Below are 17,355 nucleotides of genomic sequence, written 5' to 3'. Positions count from 1 at the left end.
CAATGGGTTTAAAATTAAAGGCAAACGTTTTTACACAAACAGTGCAAAGTACTATTTATTAATCGAAGAGTAAAAATATAGAATAGAAAAAAAATTATGCAATCCCGTACAATATTTTTTTACCGCCGTAAGATTTCCATAAATAAAGAGCCTAGTGCGGATCTGTTGTTTAAATTCATTTGTTAGACTCTATATATATCTCAATACTTCGGACAGTCATCTTATTCTCTAATGTTTTATTCTGATGGTTCTATATCTGTTTGTTTCTCAAAGACAATCTCTTCAATACCCGAAACTGAAGGCGTTGCTTAGTCCCAATAGCTGTTTTCCTGGGAGAGGTTAACACTTCCATGGATATTGCTTTCAGGAGTTTATCATACTCTCTTATCTTTAGGCTGTCGATAGTGGATGCGGACCACAAACGTAGCTCTCATCCTGAAATACACTCATGTAGTTACACCTTAGAAAAAGGTGGAGCTGGTTATAGTCAGGCACCTTGTGAAGAGGTTTAAAGCACAGTGGGCAATCAAAACACCTATTATTATTTTCCTCCTTAGGCGGTTCAGTTTTCTTCAGCGGATTGTCGTTCTGTTATCCTCTGAATAAGAAACCCAAAGACGTCCAGACGCTGTCTGTGAAGAGATAATTAAGGCTCCTAATAAATCGGATTTTACTGCATCTATGATTGATTGATTAGATAAAATGATTTCCACATTTGAGAATAATGATGGCGAGCCCAGACTCCTGTCCACTAGATTTTTCCAACTATAGGCCATCTATAGTTGGGACTCTAGTATAACTTCCAGAGTGCCCTCATCCAGGAACATGTTAAGCATACTGGTCATCCTGCTTGTGACCTAACAGCTACGCACAAGTGGAAAGGAGCGAAGGGGATATACCCTACTGAACACTTTCATGCTCCCAAACAAGTGTTGACCAGATAAAACGAAGGGGGAAAAGACTAGAGAGGCTTGTTCGAATTGCTCCCAATGCCACATCTCTGTTTCCATACATGAAACCATAGCAAATTTTCGCCCCTTACGTTGGTTTGGCTACCCAAGAAGCGTAATATTATCAGAATCAGCGTGTGAAGTGACATAATGTCTGAAATCTCTGTGATAAGGAACTGTAGTGGAAATGTCTCGGACGGGACTCTGTCCAACATAATGATACTCCACAGTTTGCTCTCTACCTCCGCTGTTTCGATGTCTGGCTTGTGTTCCTGTTCCCCTCCACTTGTTTCCAGGAGTTATGAGGATGAAATAGAAGGATAATTCATTACAATGGTATTGCGTCACATAGAGTAGTTTATTCCATGCAGTGAAGAAAACTGCACTGTCAACAATGGTAGGAACATACAAATTCTTGGTGACTCATTGTCACTCAGGTCTGATAGGAGAGAAATTACTGACTCCCAACGACCTGAAAGCACCAGTATAAAAAGCTATGATTTGTTCAGATCTGAAACCTATGTTTATGGGCAACACAAAATGTCAACCAGACTGTGCAACACAGTCTTTGCCAGGATCAGGTTGGGTTACCGTTACTTGTTACGGTTGGGTTACCTGTATATCCGTTCTCAAAATCCATGTATACTACATCCACCGGACGTCTTTTGTCTGAGTACCTGCTAGCTGGTAGAAGTTACATATGAGTTCCAAAATATCACTGGAATGACAGGGCTGGATATATGGGCAGAAAACTCTCACATCTTGGTAAAATGATATTGAAGGTGATTTAAATTTTAGAAAAGTAAATTTTAAAAACATTAGCAGAAAATGCTGAGGTTGAAGAGTTCTTTTTAAATCATTTGCGGACTGCATTCTCAAATAATTGTATTCAGTCAAGTAGAAAAATAATGTATTAGATCTAGTGGCAGCAAAGCAGGAGTTGGTAATAAACAATACCGTATCCCAATACAGAGTCAATTAAGGAAAATTTAATATGAAGAAATCATGTTTAACATCTCGTGGAGTTATTGTGTAATAGATAGCTTTGTCAGTCACGGGTTTTCGTAACGCTGTTTATACTGATTTAGGACAAGACCTAATGGGAATAGATTAGGCAATCTTACACGCATTGGGGGGATATCTCTGAGAGAAGACTTGACTCCAAGCAGTTATTAATTACTGTCTTATATATTATAATATTAACCAATAAAGATAAGTCGTAAATATATTCAAAACATACACTGCTGAGCCTAATGAACAATAGTTTTCAGCTATATTAAATATTGTCATTTCTCTACTTCCCGAAAGATACATATCTGATCTTAGTATCAGACAAAACGTATTCTATTTTGCAGCCTCAGGTTATGATACCACAGACAAACGAAAATAATATATATAAAATAGAGAAAATAACTTCTTATATAAGCAATTTCATTCCGACTAGTGGGACTTGTCAAGATAAAAGGATATATACAAACTATTGTGTATACAGACTTAATAAAAACATTACAACCTGAATTGTTACAATAAATGGCTATTAAGAAAATAATATATGACTTAAAGATGAACAATAATGCAGTTTTCTTCCAAGCACAGAAACTTGTAAATATAAATACAAGATAATAGATAGATCGATAAATAAATAGACAACTTTCAAATATTGTACCAAGTAATGGCGAAAGGAAAAAAACTAGACAGTATACATTACATTTGAAATTAATAACGGATGAATGGTAATAAATTGGTGTATGTTTGTATGTATACCAGACAAAGTCCATTTAATGGCAGAATTTAGCCATTTTGTGTAAAAACTTTTATATCTCATATTATTAATTATAACAGTAATCGAAAAAAGTCATAGTTTGTATATACAAGAGATGAAACAGAGAGCCATGAGCTAGATCGATGTGCTGAATCCATAAGGAGGCCAAGCTTCCTGAAATACCTTCCTGTGATTGGCTGTTGCGGGGAATACCAACACTCTTTTATGAATAAAATTTAAACTAAGAAATAGGTCCTTGTGCGCAACAACAAGGTTGTTGTAAAAAAGAACAACAATTTCTGTTTTGCACCTGACAGAAATCTCCATCTAACTGAATAATTTACTCTAATAAGAGGGCAGAGCAGTGTATCATTATTTGTGTCAAAGCAACCCCAATATTAACGTCACAAGTTAGGTAGCCAGCCCATTTTTATATAACATCTGTTATATCCTGCAATATTTAATTATCACTTTAAATAATTAACACGTCACTTTTTTTAGGTAAATTAAAGTTAAAGCAGAATTCCATAAGCAGGACTGGTGGGCTGAACTAAGATGATTTACTAATTGGATGGCACCTATAGCTGATCCCTTCCTGTGATTGGCTGTTGTGTGAATGTCAACAAAGAGTTTCTACCAATGATATGCCATTTATTATGCACCCCATACCATCTGTGGGCGGAGCTTGGAACCTCCTACCCGAGCACAACAACCCGCCTTATGGGTTGCTGTTTGGCTATTTATAGTGCGTTGGAAAAGCAACAGATGGCGTTAGTTGTATTTTGTGGGGTAATTTGTTATAGGTGTAATTTGATGTCAACAGATGGCGTAAGCTGTATCTTATGGCCACTGTTGACCAGCCAGTTGATAGTGTTCTCTTCTGCCGACAGATGGCATCAGCTGTGTTATTATTACTTCCGAATTTCCTTTAAACACTGATCTACAAATCCCTTGGCTTATGATAAGGTTTTATACCATTTATGAAAAGTATTAGATAACTGGAGTTCCGCAATTACTTTTATTTATCAACTGTTGAGCATATTATCATATAATGTCTGGTTAGGACGTACTGCTCTCGATTGATGAAGATTAAGCCACCCAAAAGGTGGCACGGGCATGAATAGCCCGTAAATACTGCTCTCGTAATATTATTCAGGGGGGTGGGGGAACTATCAAGTGAAAGCGCCAAGCCATTACGACCATATAGCACTCGGAAGGGATCAGGATACGGATTTGGGATGGAACGGGGGAAAGGAATGGTGCCCAACCTCTTGAGCAGTCGGGGATTGAACGCGGACCTGTATGAAACGAGACCGTCGCTCTACCGTCCAGCCCAAGTGGTTAAGCGTAATATTATTAAAACAACAATTTATGCATATAATAACAGCAGTTCACACTAAAAATACTTGGATATATTGAAATTTGGTAGTGAATTCCAATCTAGGAATCTCCTATGACTAAACTTACTTTTTAATAATTTTTATGTACTTACTACTTATTATTAAATTATTAAGTACTTACTATAATAATTAAATAAATTATTTTATTTATTATTTAAATTAAATGATAAAATAATAGGTAATAATAAATCATTGTGTAGGGAGACAGGCAGCCAGTGTATATATACATGTTAGGCTTATACTAAGGTGCCACAAAGGTGCCAAATTAAAGACTGGGTGCTGCCGGGGCGGGCCCATGGGCTGCTGGCGGCCCTGGCCAGGCTGAACTATCGCGCCCTTATAATCACCATTGTTTAATAATCTTCACAGAGAGAAACAAATGAGGTTCATTTTCTGGGGAAAATGAACCTCAAATATATATATATATATATATATATATATATATATATATATATATATATATATATATATATATATATATATATATATATATATATATATATACGTGTGTGTGTGTGTGTGTGTGTTTGTATGTGCAGAAATAATATTAATAAAACAATTAACATCGTGTAGTGTACTCTATATATCAAAATATATTACTTGGAAACCCATATCATTCACAAAAAAAATTGGGCTACTCTTATCACAAATTCGCTACTTTTAGACCGTCAGCTCGCTACTTTCAGCAATTTAGACCTGGCAACTGTGGCGTCACTAAAAAAAAGGAAATGGAACTTTTAACTTCACCAAGGAATCTGCCAAGCATTGGTAAGCCTCATAGCTTCATCCAATTTTATCCAATTATAAAGTTCATTTTTAGATAAGTTCGTTTTCAGTGGTGTTTTAAGGCATGTACTGGAATCCTACCCATCCTGTGGGTGCCCTGGATGTGTGATTTTGTTACCCCAATACCCTCTGAATGACATCGTTGATTACAGCCTTTTATGTCGGAAACTAATCAATTGTGAGCGAGCAGGGTAGTCAGGACGTGTTATTTAGTTGACGACACAAATTACCTGCCAGTGTGTCATCCATCATATTCTTCTGCTTATAATATACTACTGATTAACCTTTCAAAGTATAAAATAGTGTCCTAATTCAATATTAACAAAGTTGTATTAATCATTCCGGTTCTTTGTTCCAAGTCATAGCTCAACTTCGGCGCTATCAGGTTATAACCAGGTTATAGCCAATAATAAAATACAGTTATCCAGTGAGAGTCAATTAAAGGAATATACTTACAGAGAAGTGAACTGAGAGTTTACCTTAGTTCGGGATTATGGTCAGAACTAAGTATACTGTACTTGTTGATTGGTCAGTAAGTTCCTGTGGTTGCCTTAACAATCCTCCAGAGGTTAATAGGCCTTAAGCCCAACATCTAATCACAATGATAAGGTAATCATCACGAGAAAGCGCAAAGCCATTACGACTATATATCTGGTTGATACTTGGTTGATGGGGTTCTGGGAGTTCTTCTACTCCCCAAGCCCGGCCCGAGGCCAGGCTTGACTTGTGAGAGCTTGGTCCACTAGGCTGTTGCTTGGAAGGGATATATATCACTTGGAAGGGATATGAGAATAAGGATATGGGATAGGAGAGGAATTTTTTTCCATTTAATTTTATTATGCACCCCATATCCATCCCATGGGCGGTGGTGGAAAGGGTTACAGAGGCACATAAATGGTTCAGGAACTGAACCCTATAGTTCGTTTAGCTAAGCAAGTGCTAGTCTTGTGAAGCTAGTTACACAATTGTTAATACAGTATTACATACACATGTCCATATATATACATACATATGATGAAGTGATTTGATGAAATATCTGTGCCCAAAGTGGTCAGCGAGAGCTGTCGGGTAGTGGGTTAAGGGTCAAACGGCTTTCAATACCTTTTTGTACAGTCAGTCTGTCCGAGGGATTATAGTACTGGACACACCAAGGCCCTGGCTGACCTGGTTCGAATCCTTCAGGAGGTCAAGAGTTTTCTAATGCATGTTAGCTTGGGGGACCATTCAAGCTAATCTTGCTTCACAACCCACCCAACTGGGCGCAAGTAGTGGTACCCAAACATTTGGACGGTCGGGGGATTGAACGCTGACCTGCTAAGGACGTGTTAGTGTCGGTGCTTCTAATTCCAACGAAAATTATTTATGTAATTAAAAATTAGTTTAATTAACTGTTACCTGACAGCTGAGTGGACAGCGCTTGGGAATCATATATCATTGTGATGGAAGAAACAGCTCTTAATAACAAACTATATATCTTGTCATTTTTTTCATCGAGTTGCAAAGTGAGCTGGTAACGAAGTAGTTATCATTCTTCAGTACTCCGGCCGGTCCCAGGAGGTAAGGTTGTGTCTCCCTGCTCTTCCCTCAAGTGCTTTCCTTCCTTTGTTGCTGCATTTGTTTATATATAAATATGATTCATTTTACATTTCTGGTGGCCACACAAGCAAATATATATTTTGATCTCTGTCATAGTTCATTTGTTTCCCGACCATGTGGCATCCTCAAATTTTCTGGGGATTTAAATGAATGATTTGAAGATTGGGCAAAATAGCCGTAGATATGCATGGCTGAACTACGGGACTGAGGGGCATAGTTGTCTCCCCGTGTGACAATATTTATGCTATATATAGTTGCCACTTATATTGCGTTCTTATTGTCTGCCTCTTAGTTTCCTCTCCTTGGCTGCCTCTTACCTTCAGCTCCTATTGGCCCCACCTCTAAACTCAGCTCCATATGGGGCCCCTACCTCTTAGTTCCAGCCTCCTAGGTCTTTACTCTCAGTTCTAGCTCATGTTTCCTATACCTTAACTCTTGCACTAGGGACTTCACTCTTAGTTCCAGCGTTTGGGTCTTGCCGTTTAGTTTTACCTCAAGCCACTGTCTCTTAGCTCTTGCCTCTTAACTTCGGCTCTTGGGCCAGGTTCCTAACTTCACTTCCTTGACCCTGTCAATCATATTCAGCTCCTAAACTCTGCCTTTTAGCTTCAGCTCCTAGGCAAGGTTATGTAGCTTCAGCTCTAGAGCACTGCCCGTAATAGTTATGCTATAACTTTCCTTCAGAGAATAATACATTTATCCCTAGTGGATGCGTTTCACAGGTTGAGCGTTCTCCTGTGATCTATGTCGCCATTCATGTGTAGTTACACCAGTGTCTAGACACTAAAACATCAAAACTAAAGTAAATATTTATTCGACAAAACTTGATATCCAATAAATATATAGAATTTACACAAAATCACCCTGAAAGCTCACAGTACGCATGCGTGCATGTTTGTTCTAGGTCAAGATACATGTTTACATCATCGCTCTCTTCCAAATGATCTATCTGCATGAGGTCTTCTTTCTCGTGTGTTGCAGATAAGCAGCATGAAGGATGTGTCATGGGTGACGGGGCTGTGGTGGTGGTGGTTGCTGGTGGAAGGGACGTGGGGGTCAGTGCTGAAACAGTACGTCCTCCTGCCCTACGGCCTGCCCAGCGCTCAGCAGACTAACTTTTCTGGCGCCAAAGCCAGTCTAGTGCTGTGCGCCCACGCCTGTGACACTCAGACCGGGTGTCAAGCCTTCATCTGGCAGGAGAGACAGGTACTGTTTTGTGTAATGTTTGCCTTATTATTTTTGTTTTGCCTGTATCTCCTTGCCGCTTCGGGAGGCACACTGTTCCCCACCGACCGCCAGATACGCACGGCCTCTGGGTCCCGGGGTGATAGAGGGACTGGTGTTTACTCTTATTGCCTGTATCGCAGCATAGTGCTTACCAGAGCATCAGCCTTTACAGTCAGAAGACAGAACGCAAATGCTACGGGGGTTGTCACGGGATGATCATAGCTAGAGACTCGAGGTTGAACTCCATGCCCCTCTTTGGTACCATCTTCCAACCTCCCAAAAGGCTAGATTGCATCCTCACTTAAGATTCATCAAACATATTTTGTTAGATATTTGCTTCCATTAGTGCACTCATGAGGTTAACTTTATTGAGCATGTGTCGTGTTTGTCAGAGTGTGGAGTGCGTACTGTTGTCACAGCTGCCGGGCTACAAGAACACCCCCACCACAGGCCTCCACACCTACATCACCACCAACGTTGGGGGCGTCCGACTTATCTACCTCCCCAATGTTTTAACATGGAAGTGAGCATCACCCAGCTTTATTTTTTACCGAGAATTTAAGATTATGCATTGATATTATAGTCTTCATATCTTTATTTATTTTATTATGTGTATTAACCATTAGAAATATGTACATATTATTTTGTAATTCATTATCTTTTCTATGACAGAAATGCCACGGCCCAGTGTGCCAAAAGTCCGGGGGGAACTCTTCTGAAGCCTCCTCTGGTCGTCGAGACAATAAAACACATCTCCAGCTTCGCGATGGTGGTGTTCTTGGATGGGCTTGTGGGCACTGACTCCATCCTGAGGGATAGTTCTAATAACCAAATTGACCTGAGTGGCAAGTGGGCCAGCAACCAGCCCAGTGGAGCGTCTGGCAGAAGTGGAGAAGTTTTAGCTCTCACAAACATAGGATACTACACCCAACCCCCCTTAACCCAATCCAGCGACACTGCCGCCCTTTGTATTCTTCCTTAGACCTCTTGTTGCCCAACCACTTGGGCTGGATTGTAGAGCGACGGTCTTGCTTCATGCAGGTCGGCGTTCAATCCCCGACCGTCCAAGTAGTTGGGCACCATTCCTTCCACCCGTCCCATCCCAAATCCTTATCTTGACCCCTTCCAAATGGCAATTCCCTTGTCGTTCCCTGCTGCACACTGCCCTCCGGAATGTGGGTGCTGCCCGCTCTTAACTGATGGGCCGCATGTCTGGTGATCGTGTCGCCCAAATAGCAAATTTTCAGAAATGATGAACTAACAGCAGCATTAGGTGATTGGAAATACGCCCAACCATTTGTCCCGTCCGGGATTTGAAGCTAGAATTCCCGATTGTGAGTCGAGAAGGGACCATTTGCGCTCTTCTTTAAAGATTTCCCCGGCGTATTCGAGTAAGTCAAGTTTCAGGGTAGATAATACCCTTGTTAGCAGTTAATTGAGTCCTAGCTGGCTCTGGGTACAAGGGACAGGACGAACAACCCAGCGGCTTTTCCTCCTAAAGTCAAGTAAAGTAAATTTTATTCAGGAAAGTACATACATAGTTGATTTACAAACATAATGTTGGATTTATAGATAGAGCTAGTACATACAATACCTAAAGCCACTAGGGCTATTGGAGGTTGTTATGCATTCTGTTACGGCGGTGAAATATTTATCCGCAGGATAACTGACGCTATTCAGTGAACACCCGGCTTTCTCTGTGCAAAATTAAAAAGAAAATATACCTTTGTTTACATTCTCGTAGAGACTCTTTTTCCTAAGCGCCAGATGAAGAATGACGTCACTGATAAATGACGTCAGATTTGTGGTTTGATGTGTGTTACGCAAACGATCAATTTTCTGTAAGCAAGACGTCATTTACAGTATCTACTTTTCGATTTGTTTATCAATTAATCATTAACATGCCAGTGCTATATTTTGAGACATGGTACTCAATATACACACAAGTAAAACAGTTAAATCTCTTGAATGGTTATTTGAATATTTTAAGTAAACTCGTCAGTTTACTCTACAGTACAGCAACATATAGTCTATTCTTAAAGCTTCATAGAGATTGACTGCAGTTATATATATATATTACTCTCCTTTAGGTACATGCTAATAAGTATACAATATAATAACACTATTTAGTAGTAGTGTAGTATTTAGTATAACTGGTAGTAATAGTAGTACAAGTTTAATAGTAGTAGTGTAGTGCTATATAATATTTTTTTTAATTTCACCTGTTCACCTAGCAGCAAGTAGGTACTCAGGAGTTAGTCAGCTTGTTGTGGGGTTGCCTCCTGGGCGGGGTCAGTAATTCAACCCGAGGGGTACTTCGATAAAAGCCTAACGTGTATGAATACACTCTGGCTTCCTGTCCCCCGACACATTGAATTATACTAGTGCAATTGTAATAGTCGAATTAGTAGCAGCAACAACAGTAGTAGTAATGGGCGAAACAAAAAAAATCATCTGTTGTGTCGTACACTGTGGCATGTTGAGCTTGAAGCTGTTGTCCCCACATATGCATTACATTTGACCATTTTAAGGTAGTGATCTGGATTAATATCATCCAACTTGTCAAGTATTTCAAAGGTCTCCATGAGATCAGCTCTGTCATGTCTGGTTAGCAGAGTTGTTAGTCAACCCTGAACGGAAACCCGTCAATCATTGCTGGTATGCGAGTTGACATAATTCTGGAATAATTTTTGTCGCTTTTGGAATAAATTATGTCGCTCCTGTGTTGAACGTTCTCGAAAGCAGCTTGTTGAGCTTGTTGAAGGTGGAGTTCTCCATTCTGGGATACAAATCCCAGTGGGAACAATATCCAAGAATGGCGTTGGTTCGACGTCGAATCAGTGTTATCAACATTGATTCGACGTCGATCTTTGACACTGTGCTTACTGGGATGGAGGCTCGCCAGAGGCTTGAAAGTGCAGTTGAATAACTAATTTAATTTAATTCAAGCTGGTCGTGTAATGTGTACAATGTACCATTAGCTGGTCCAACCACCTTGACTGGACGGTAGAGCGACAGTCTCGCTTCATACAGGTCGGCGTTCAATTCACCGACCATCCAAGTGGTTGGGCACCATTCCTTTCCCCCGACCCATCTCAGATCTTTATCCTGATCCCTTCCAAGTGGTATATAGTCGCAATGGCTTAGCGCTTTGCCCCTCATAATTCCCTCCCTCCCCATTAGCTGGTCCATCGCATATAATAGTTTAATTTAATGGGGTTGGCAGCAAATTTTACTTAACCAGCTTGTACACAGGCTGCCTGCTGGGGGTGTTGGCATCACTCGCTGGCCTGTCAACAACACGTGATAATTTGTCTCTAAGCTGTGCTGGTGATGTTAGATATCTCCTGACCTTGCTCCACAAGGTCGAGTTTACCTACATCATTCTTTCGCATATGACGGAGAATGTTATGACGCATTTGCTACTTTTTTATTAAATATTTTATTAAATAAATTAAGGCTACATATATGTAAAAATACTAATATTATGTAATCTCACAAAACCATTATACCTACTTGTACATAAATTATTATTATTATTATTATACTTCATTATTTCTCGAATTATTATTTATGCTTTATATTACATGTAACAATCATGAATATAAACTTTGTATTTTTAATGAATAAAAAGTTTACCTACAATCGTATCTAAATAAATTTTTTCTCATTTTTATACACATGGGTAAAGAGGTAAAGAGGGGACTTTTGATTCTTAAGTTTATATATATATATATATATATATATATATATATATATATATATATATATATATATATATATGCGGAAAATCCACAGAGAAATATGAAATGAGGTGTTTTGTGATCGTCAATTGCACATATATATATATATATATATATATATATATATATATATATATATATATATATATATATATATATATACATATACATATACATATACATATACATATATATATATATATATATATATATATATATATATATATATATATATATATATATATATATATATATGTGTGTGTATATCACGAAAATAAACACGTGATTAAGAATGTGACAATGTCAGACCACGGAGGAAAAATGAAACAGGAAATTTCCTTAAGTACTTTCGTATATTAAATACATCTTCATATATATATATATATATATATATATATATATATATATATATATATATTCTTATACATATATATATATATATATATATATATATATATATATATATATATATATATATATATATATATATATATATATATATATATATATATATATATATATGCTGGAAGCTACACGATTCCCAGGAGCTATCCTTCACTGTAAATAAACAAATTCGCAAGGGATCGTGACGAGGGTTCGAACCTACGTCCGAGAGGATCCCAGATCCGAAGACTTCACTCTGTAAGCACCGATAGATAGGCCTAAGAATCAGATTTTTTTAGCTCAGAACCATTGGAACCGCCTACTGCAAAAGCTGTAAATGCCAAAACTGTTAAATTTTACAATCTAACGAGGAAATATCATCAGGACAAATGGTCGAGGACCTTTGACAAGCCGCCGGCTTCCTGTCCTTGTCGAAGCCACTAGAATGTTAGTGGCCCTCAGGTAAATTCAGGTATATATCCATGCAGCTCGGATGAAGATATAGGAGCTAGCCATATGCTGTATTGTGCCTGCTAAGTTTTGTTAAACTACAATTCAAGCTGTCATTGCAATCATTCTGAGCTACCTATGTGCTTTAATATACCTACAATTTTTCTCCCATCTTTTATTTTTTTTCATGCTATGTAACTGTTATCATTTTTATAAACTTTGCAAGTATTTACCTGCTTATAAGTTTCTTAGATTAAGGACTTGCCCTAAACACTGCGTGTACTAGTGACTTTACAAGAATTTTATTACTATGCTATGTATCCTCACAATCCCAATGTACCTTCTTGTATATATATATAAATAAATAATAAATAAATAGAAAGCGCTAAAAGCTGTGACGTCATATTTAGCTCTATGACGTCACAAGACTCCCTCTGATGCTCAGGATCAAGTCAGTACCTCACGTTCGCCGTCCGCCTGAGAGTGCAGCGTAGTTGTGACTATTTAGTCTAGTTATTTATGTCATATAATATATATATTTATATATAATTTTATATTTTGTAGGACTCCTTACGAACTATACCTTGACGATGACTGGCTCAAACCATGAAAACTGTGAGAGCAAAAGCACAGTTGCTCGCCGGCGATGGAAAATATTAGCCGAGGTTGGTGAGGCGTTCAGCATGTTTCCCCTCTTGTAGTGTTACTTTACAACCTGCCTTGAATTGTTAGCCACCCAGGTCTTGTCAGCCCAAATAAACGTCAAGTAGGTGCTTCAGTAAATTCACAGAGATAGCAGCTTGTGATTTAAGCTCAGGCATGAGCTACAATCTCGACACGTTCTATTATTAGGTGTGTGTGAGGGGAGGAGGAAGCCAAGGGGAGCCAAGGCTGAGGAAAGAGGGTAAGGGGAGCCAAGAGGGAGGAAGTCAAAGAGTATGATGGTAGTATGAAGCCAAAGGGTGAGGCGGGAGGTATAAAGGTATAATAATTCAATTATAAAACAACATAAAGATGTAATAACCTAATTAAAGCACCACGAAAAATTATACTTTTTTGCCACAGTCAGCACTGCCTAGTTAGGTGGATATATATGAACTGACAGTTGAATATTCTGAAATGTTTTATGACAAACTGATTGGTGCTTTGTTGGTATGGCATATATATAAATATTTTGGGTAAACATAGCCAGAATGTACTACTTGGCCTAGTATGTAAGGTTCAATTTGCCTAACAGGCAGTGTTTTTTTTTTTTACAGTATTTTAAAATATTTCTTTTCAAATTGGTTTATTGGAATTAATAAAATGATATTAAGAACATGAATTAATGACTTAGTTATGTTAGGTTAGGATAGGTTAGATTAGGTTAGAATAGGTTAGATTAGGTTAGGCAGGTTACGTTTGATCAAATTTGTTAGTTTTAACTCAAATTGAAAAAAATACCAATTAAAATCACGTAGTATATAATGGAAAGCGTTATCATTTCATAAGAAAAGAATTTAGAAAAATATAATTTCAGAAAAACCTGGCTTGTTAGGCAACTTGGCCTATTAGGTACAACATATATAATTGCATGCTTATAAAATAGATCTTTCAGCCACAGTCATTGGGAGGATGAAACCTTCATGCAATCTGCACATACCATAAAGAAGATCTTCCATTCTTTTACAAATATAATTTGGGTGCTGGGTTACTTAACTAAATGTGCAGTTTTTTTTTTTCATGAAAAGTGGTACAGTAATTTAAACCATCCATAATGTAAGCACAGTAGCTATAATGAACATAAAACTTTAAAAAGGCCATGGTATACTCAAAGGGTTAAAATTTCTAGAATAAGACATTTCTCTGATGTAACTGTGTACTGTAGTTTGTAGGTATGTGTATCATATTTCTTGTGAAACTATGTGCCTTAAGATATACATTGGGATTTTGTTAATAGATTTTTACACAGGTTTTATATATGAACTGATTTTTTTATATAATAATAATGATTTGTTTTCCTAGAAATGTTTATAATTTGTTGAAGATGTTTAACACTGGCATATTTTTCAGGCTCTGCAGAGATCCAGCTGTAGAGATGCTTCACCAGATAGTGCCTCAACTCGAAAGTTCCAGTCTTTTGGGCTTTTATCATACGATCCATTGGGCCATGACTTTTACTCTATCAGTTGTATCAACTCAGATTTAGCAGTAATTGTGAGGTGAGGAGGGGAGATGGTAATGTCAGTCTGGTTGAATGATGTACAGTATTAACATATAACAACAGCTTTTTAAGGATTGACTTGTGGACCATTTGTTTTTGTTTTTTAGTTTTGATCCCTGCATTTCATAATTTTTTTTATACTTATACAGTGAAGCATCCATAGCTAATGCGTATAACACTTGCTGTAGATATTAGTACCGAGAGTAAGCATACGTAACAGTGTTTCCCCCTATTTAATGCAAATGTTAACATGCTGCACATAAGTAATGATTAAGAATGAAATCTATGCAATTATTTACAATTAGTTTTAATTACCATATACTAGCCAATTTAAATTGTTCAGTAATGGATGATGCCTGCTTTCCCTTTACAATTTAATGCACATCTTTGTAGTAATGCATTTTTACACATACTATATATTTATATATACACATATATATATACATACACTGTATATACTGTTTATATTTATACTGTTTATATATATATCCTATTCTAATATAGATTGCTTCAACATAACTATAGAATAGCGACTTATCCATGTGAAAGTCTCCAGAGTGGCAACAGTTTATAGGGTTTCCATTAGTTGCCTAGGATCAGGTACACTATATCAATTGTAGCATGGTATTTACAGTGTCATGCAACTAGGACTTTGAACATTGTGTTTTTGGAATGAAATCTAAGGGGGGCTATTTGAGAGTGTATATGAGTATATATATAGAACTGAGAAATGGTATTTTTTTGTTACATATTATTTATGTTTACTCAAAGATACTGTGGTATTAAAACTCATGGACCATTACAAAGAGTAGTTTCTGTTTCTATACATATATTTTATATAGTCTATACAGTGGGGTCTCAATCGTCCAAAAAAATTAGAGCTCCTCCAAGTCAAGGTTTTCATTTTGCTATTTTCTGGAAGGGAACCCTTGGTAGCTCACTAAGCTCAACTCTGGAATTTCCAAGCACACCAGGCCTCTGTGACATGTTCATTAATTATTGGAATTCAGGACCAGAACTAGGCTCACTCTACAAGGCAAGGGGTGGGTGGAAACTTGGTGATCAGAGATTGACCCAAAACAAAGAACAAATTTATCTAGAAACAATGGGCACAACAAACAAGCAACTGCTTGAAATAAAGTAGGCACTGCAAGGTAAATTAAGTAAATTATCATCGTCAAGGGGCAAGCACCCTAACATTGATTGGCCCATCCACCAACAGATGGCAGCCCAGGTCACCCAGGGTTCCAGCGAGAGTGCATCCTGACTCCATTTCTCTCCGACCATTGCCAGGGTTCCTTACCGTGGGTTGACTTGATATCTACTATACCCTACCAGAGATACCTGCTCTAAGGGGTTGTGAGTTTCTTCCTTTACAGGCTGACTCCTCTCGAGTCATCTGTATTCTAGGTTGTGCATGAGACTTGTTCTCCTCTGTGGGGCCTGTTCATGTTAACAACCTGTCTATCATGCTGGCCCTTCTTCTGTTTGTGTTTGCCTCACAAAGATGCTTTCCTGCACCCTGCATGCCTATCTGCCTGTGTGACAGTTCACTTGGCTGGTGTCTTTCATCCCTGTGGGGTTTATTGGTTTGTGTGAATTTTTGGTCATGTTGTTATAGTGTTTCTATCTGTTTCTGTAAGTGACAGACGTTTGCAGCTTCAATGTTTTTAGGCCCAGATGGCCATTCTTGTAGCCTCTGTTATGTGGCTTGCTGGTTTCTTAAGCAAAAAAAAATCAATGTATATAAGTATGGAATAAGGCAAATTGGCTGCTGGGATCCATATCTTGAAGTGTTGGCAATAAGACATCTAATGTTATTCTCCAGTTTTATCTTGCCATTGTTTAGCCCCATTTAGATAATTTAGGTAATTTTTTTGTCACTACATAGAATGGACATTAGTACGCTTGAACATGTTCAGAGAAAGATAACACTGTTAAACCTAGGAATTAAAAACCTCCCTTATGAAGAGAATTAATTAAAAAAGCTTAATTTACATTATCAAAGCAAAGAGGAATGGGTGATATGATTGATGTGTATACACATAGGTGAATGGGTATAACAAAAAGGAATACTATTAGTTGTTAAAAGTACCAAATAAAATGGGATGCGAAACAATGGATACAATTTGGATAAGTTTTGATTCAGAAAAGACCTGGGTAAATATTGGTTTGGAAATTGGGTTTGATGTTTTATGGAACAAATTACCATATAAAATAACAGACATAGGATCACTGGATTGATTCAAGTGAAGGTTAGACATTTATATGAATTAGTTTGGTTGAATAAACTCTTATAAATAATCTCCAGCAGTCTATAAATAATCTCCAGCAATAAATAATCTAGCAGTCTCCGTGGTGTAGTGGTAAGACACTCGCCTGGCGTTCCGCGAGCGCTATGTCATGGGTTCGTATCCTGGCCGGGGAGGATTTACTGGGCGCAATTCCTTAACTGTAGCCTCTGTTTAACGCAACAGTAAAATGTGTACTTGGATGAAAAAACGATTCTTCGCGGCAGGGGATCGTATTCCAGGGACCATAGGATTAAGGACTTGCCCGAAACGCTACGCGTACTAGTGGCTGTACAAGAATGTAACAACTCTTGTATATATCTCAAAAAAAAAAAAAAAATAAGAGCTGCCTTGCATGGGCTAATAGGTCTTACAGTTTTCTTTATTATTATCTTCTTCATTTCTTATGTCACTGGATAACTTTTGTCCTCTGTCAGAAATTTGCCTCCTTAACAAATGCCTTCCTATTTCTTGAAAATTTAAACTCTATTAAAGAGAATACTTAATCTTTATTTATCAATAAAATATAATAGATTAAGTGCATAGGCCCCAGAGAATGTTCA

General features: G+C 37.7%; 2 protein-coding genes across 4 annotated transcripts in view; both read left to right on the top strand.

Moving 5' to 3' along the window:
* Positions 1-11,219, top strand: part of LOC123756737 (uncharacterized) — a 36,952-nt gene extending 25,733 nt beyond the window's left edge. Inside the window, exons 2-4 of the mRNA XM_045740021.2 lie at positions 7,476-7,700; positions 8,114-8,244; positions 8,394-11,219. Of these exons, the coding sequence (XP_045595977.2) occupies positions 7,485-7,700; positions 8,114-8,244; positions 8,394-8,703 (657 nt within the window). The 5' untranslated portion in view covers positions 7,476-7,484 and the 3' untranslated portion in view covers positions 8,704-11,219. The remainder of the gene's footprint in view (positions 1-7,475; positions 7,701-8,113; positions 8,245-8,393) is intronic.
* A 1,543-nt stretch (positions 11,220-12,762) lies between these two features.
* Positions 12,763-17,355, top strand: part of LOC123756734 (calmodulin-lysine N-methyltransferase) — a 39,582-nt gene continuing 34,989 nt past the window's right edge. For all 3 annotated transcript variants that reach the window (XM_045740018.2, XM_069331828.1, XM_045740017.2), the window contains exons 1-2: positions 12,763-12,963; positions 14,351-14,499. In XM_045740018.2, the coding sequence (XP_045595974.1) occupies positions 12,889-12,963; positions 14,351-14,499 (224 nt within the window). In that variant the 5' untranslated portion in view covers positions 12,763-12,888. The remainder of the gene's footprint in view (positions 12,964-14,350; positions 14,500-17,355) is intronic.

The sequence above is a fragment of the Procambarus clarkii genome, chromosome 26 (genome assembly GCF_040958095.1).
Source record: "Procambarus clarkii isolate CNS0578487 chromosome 26, FALCON_Pclarkii_2.0, whole genome shotgun sequence".
Lineage (NCBI taxonomy): Eukaryota > Metazoa > Arthropoda > Malacostraca > Decapoda > Cambaridae > Procambarus > Procambarus clarkii.
This window is presented reverse-complemented; position numbering and strand designations above follow the sequence as displayed.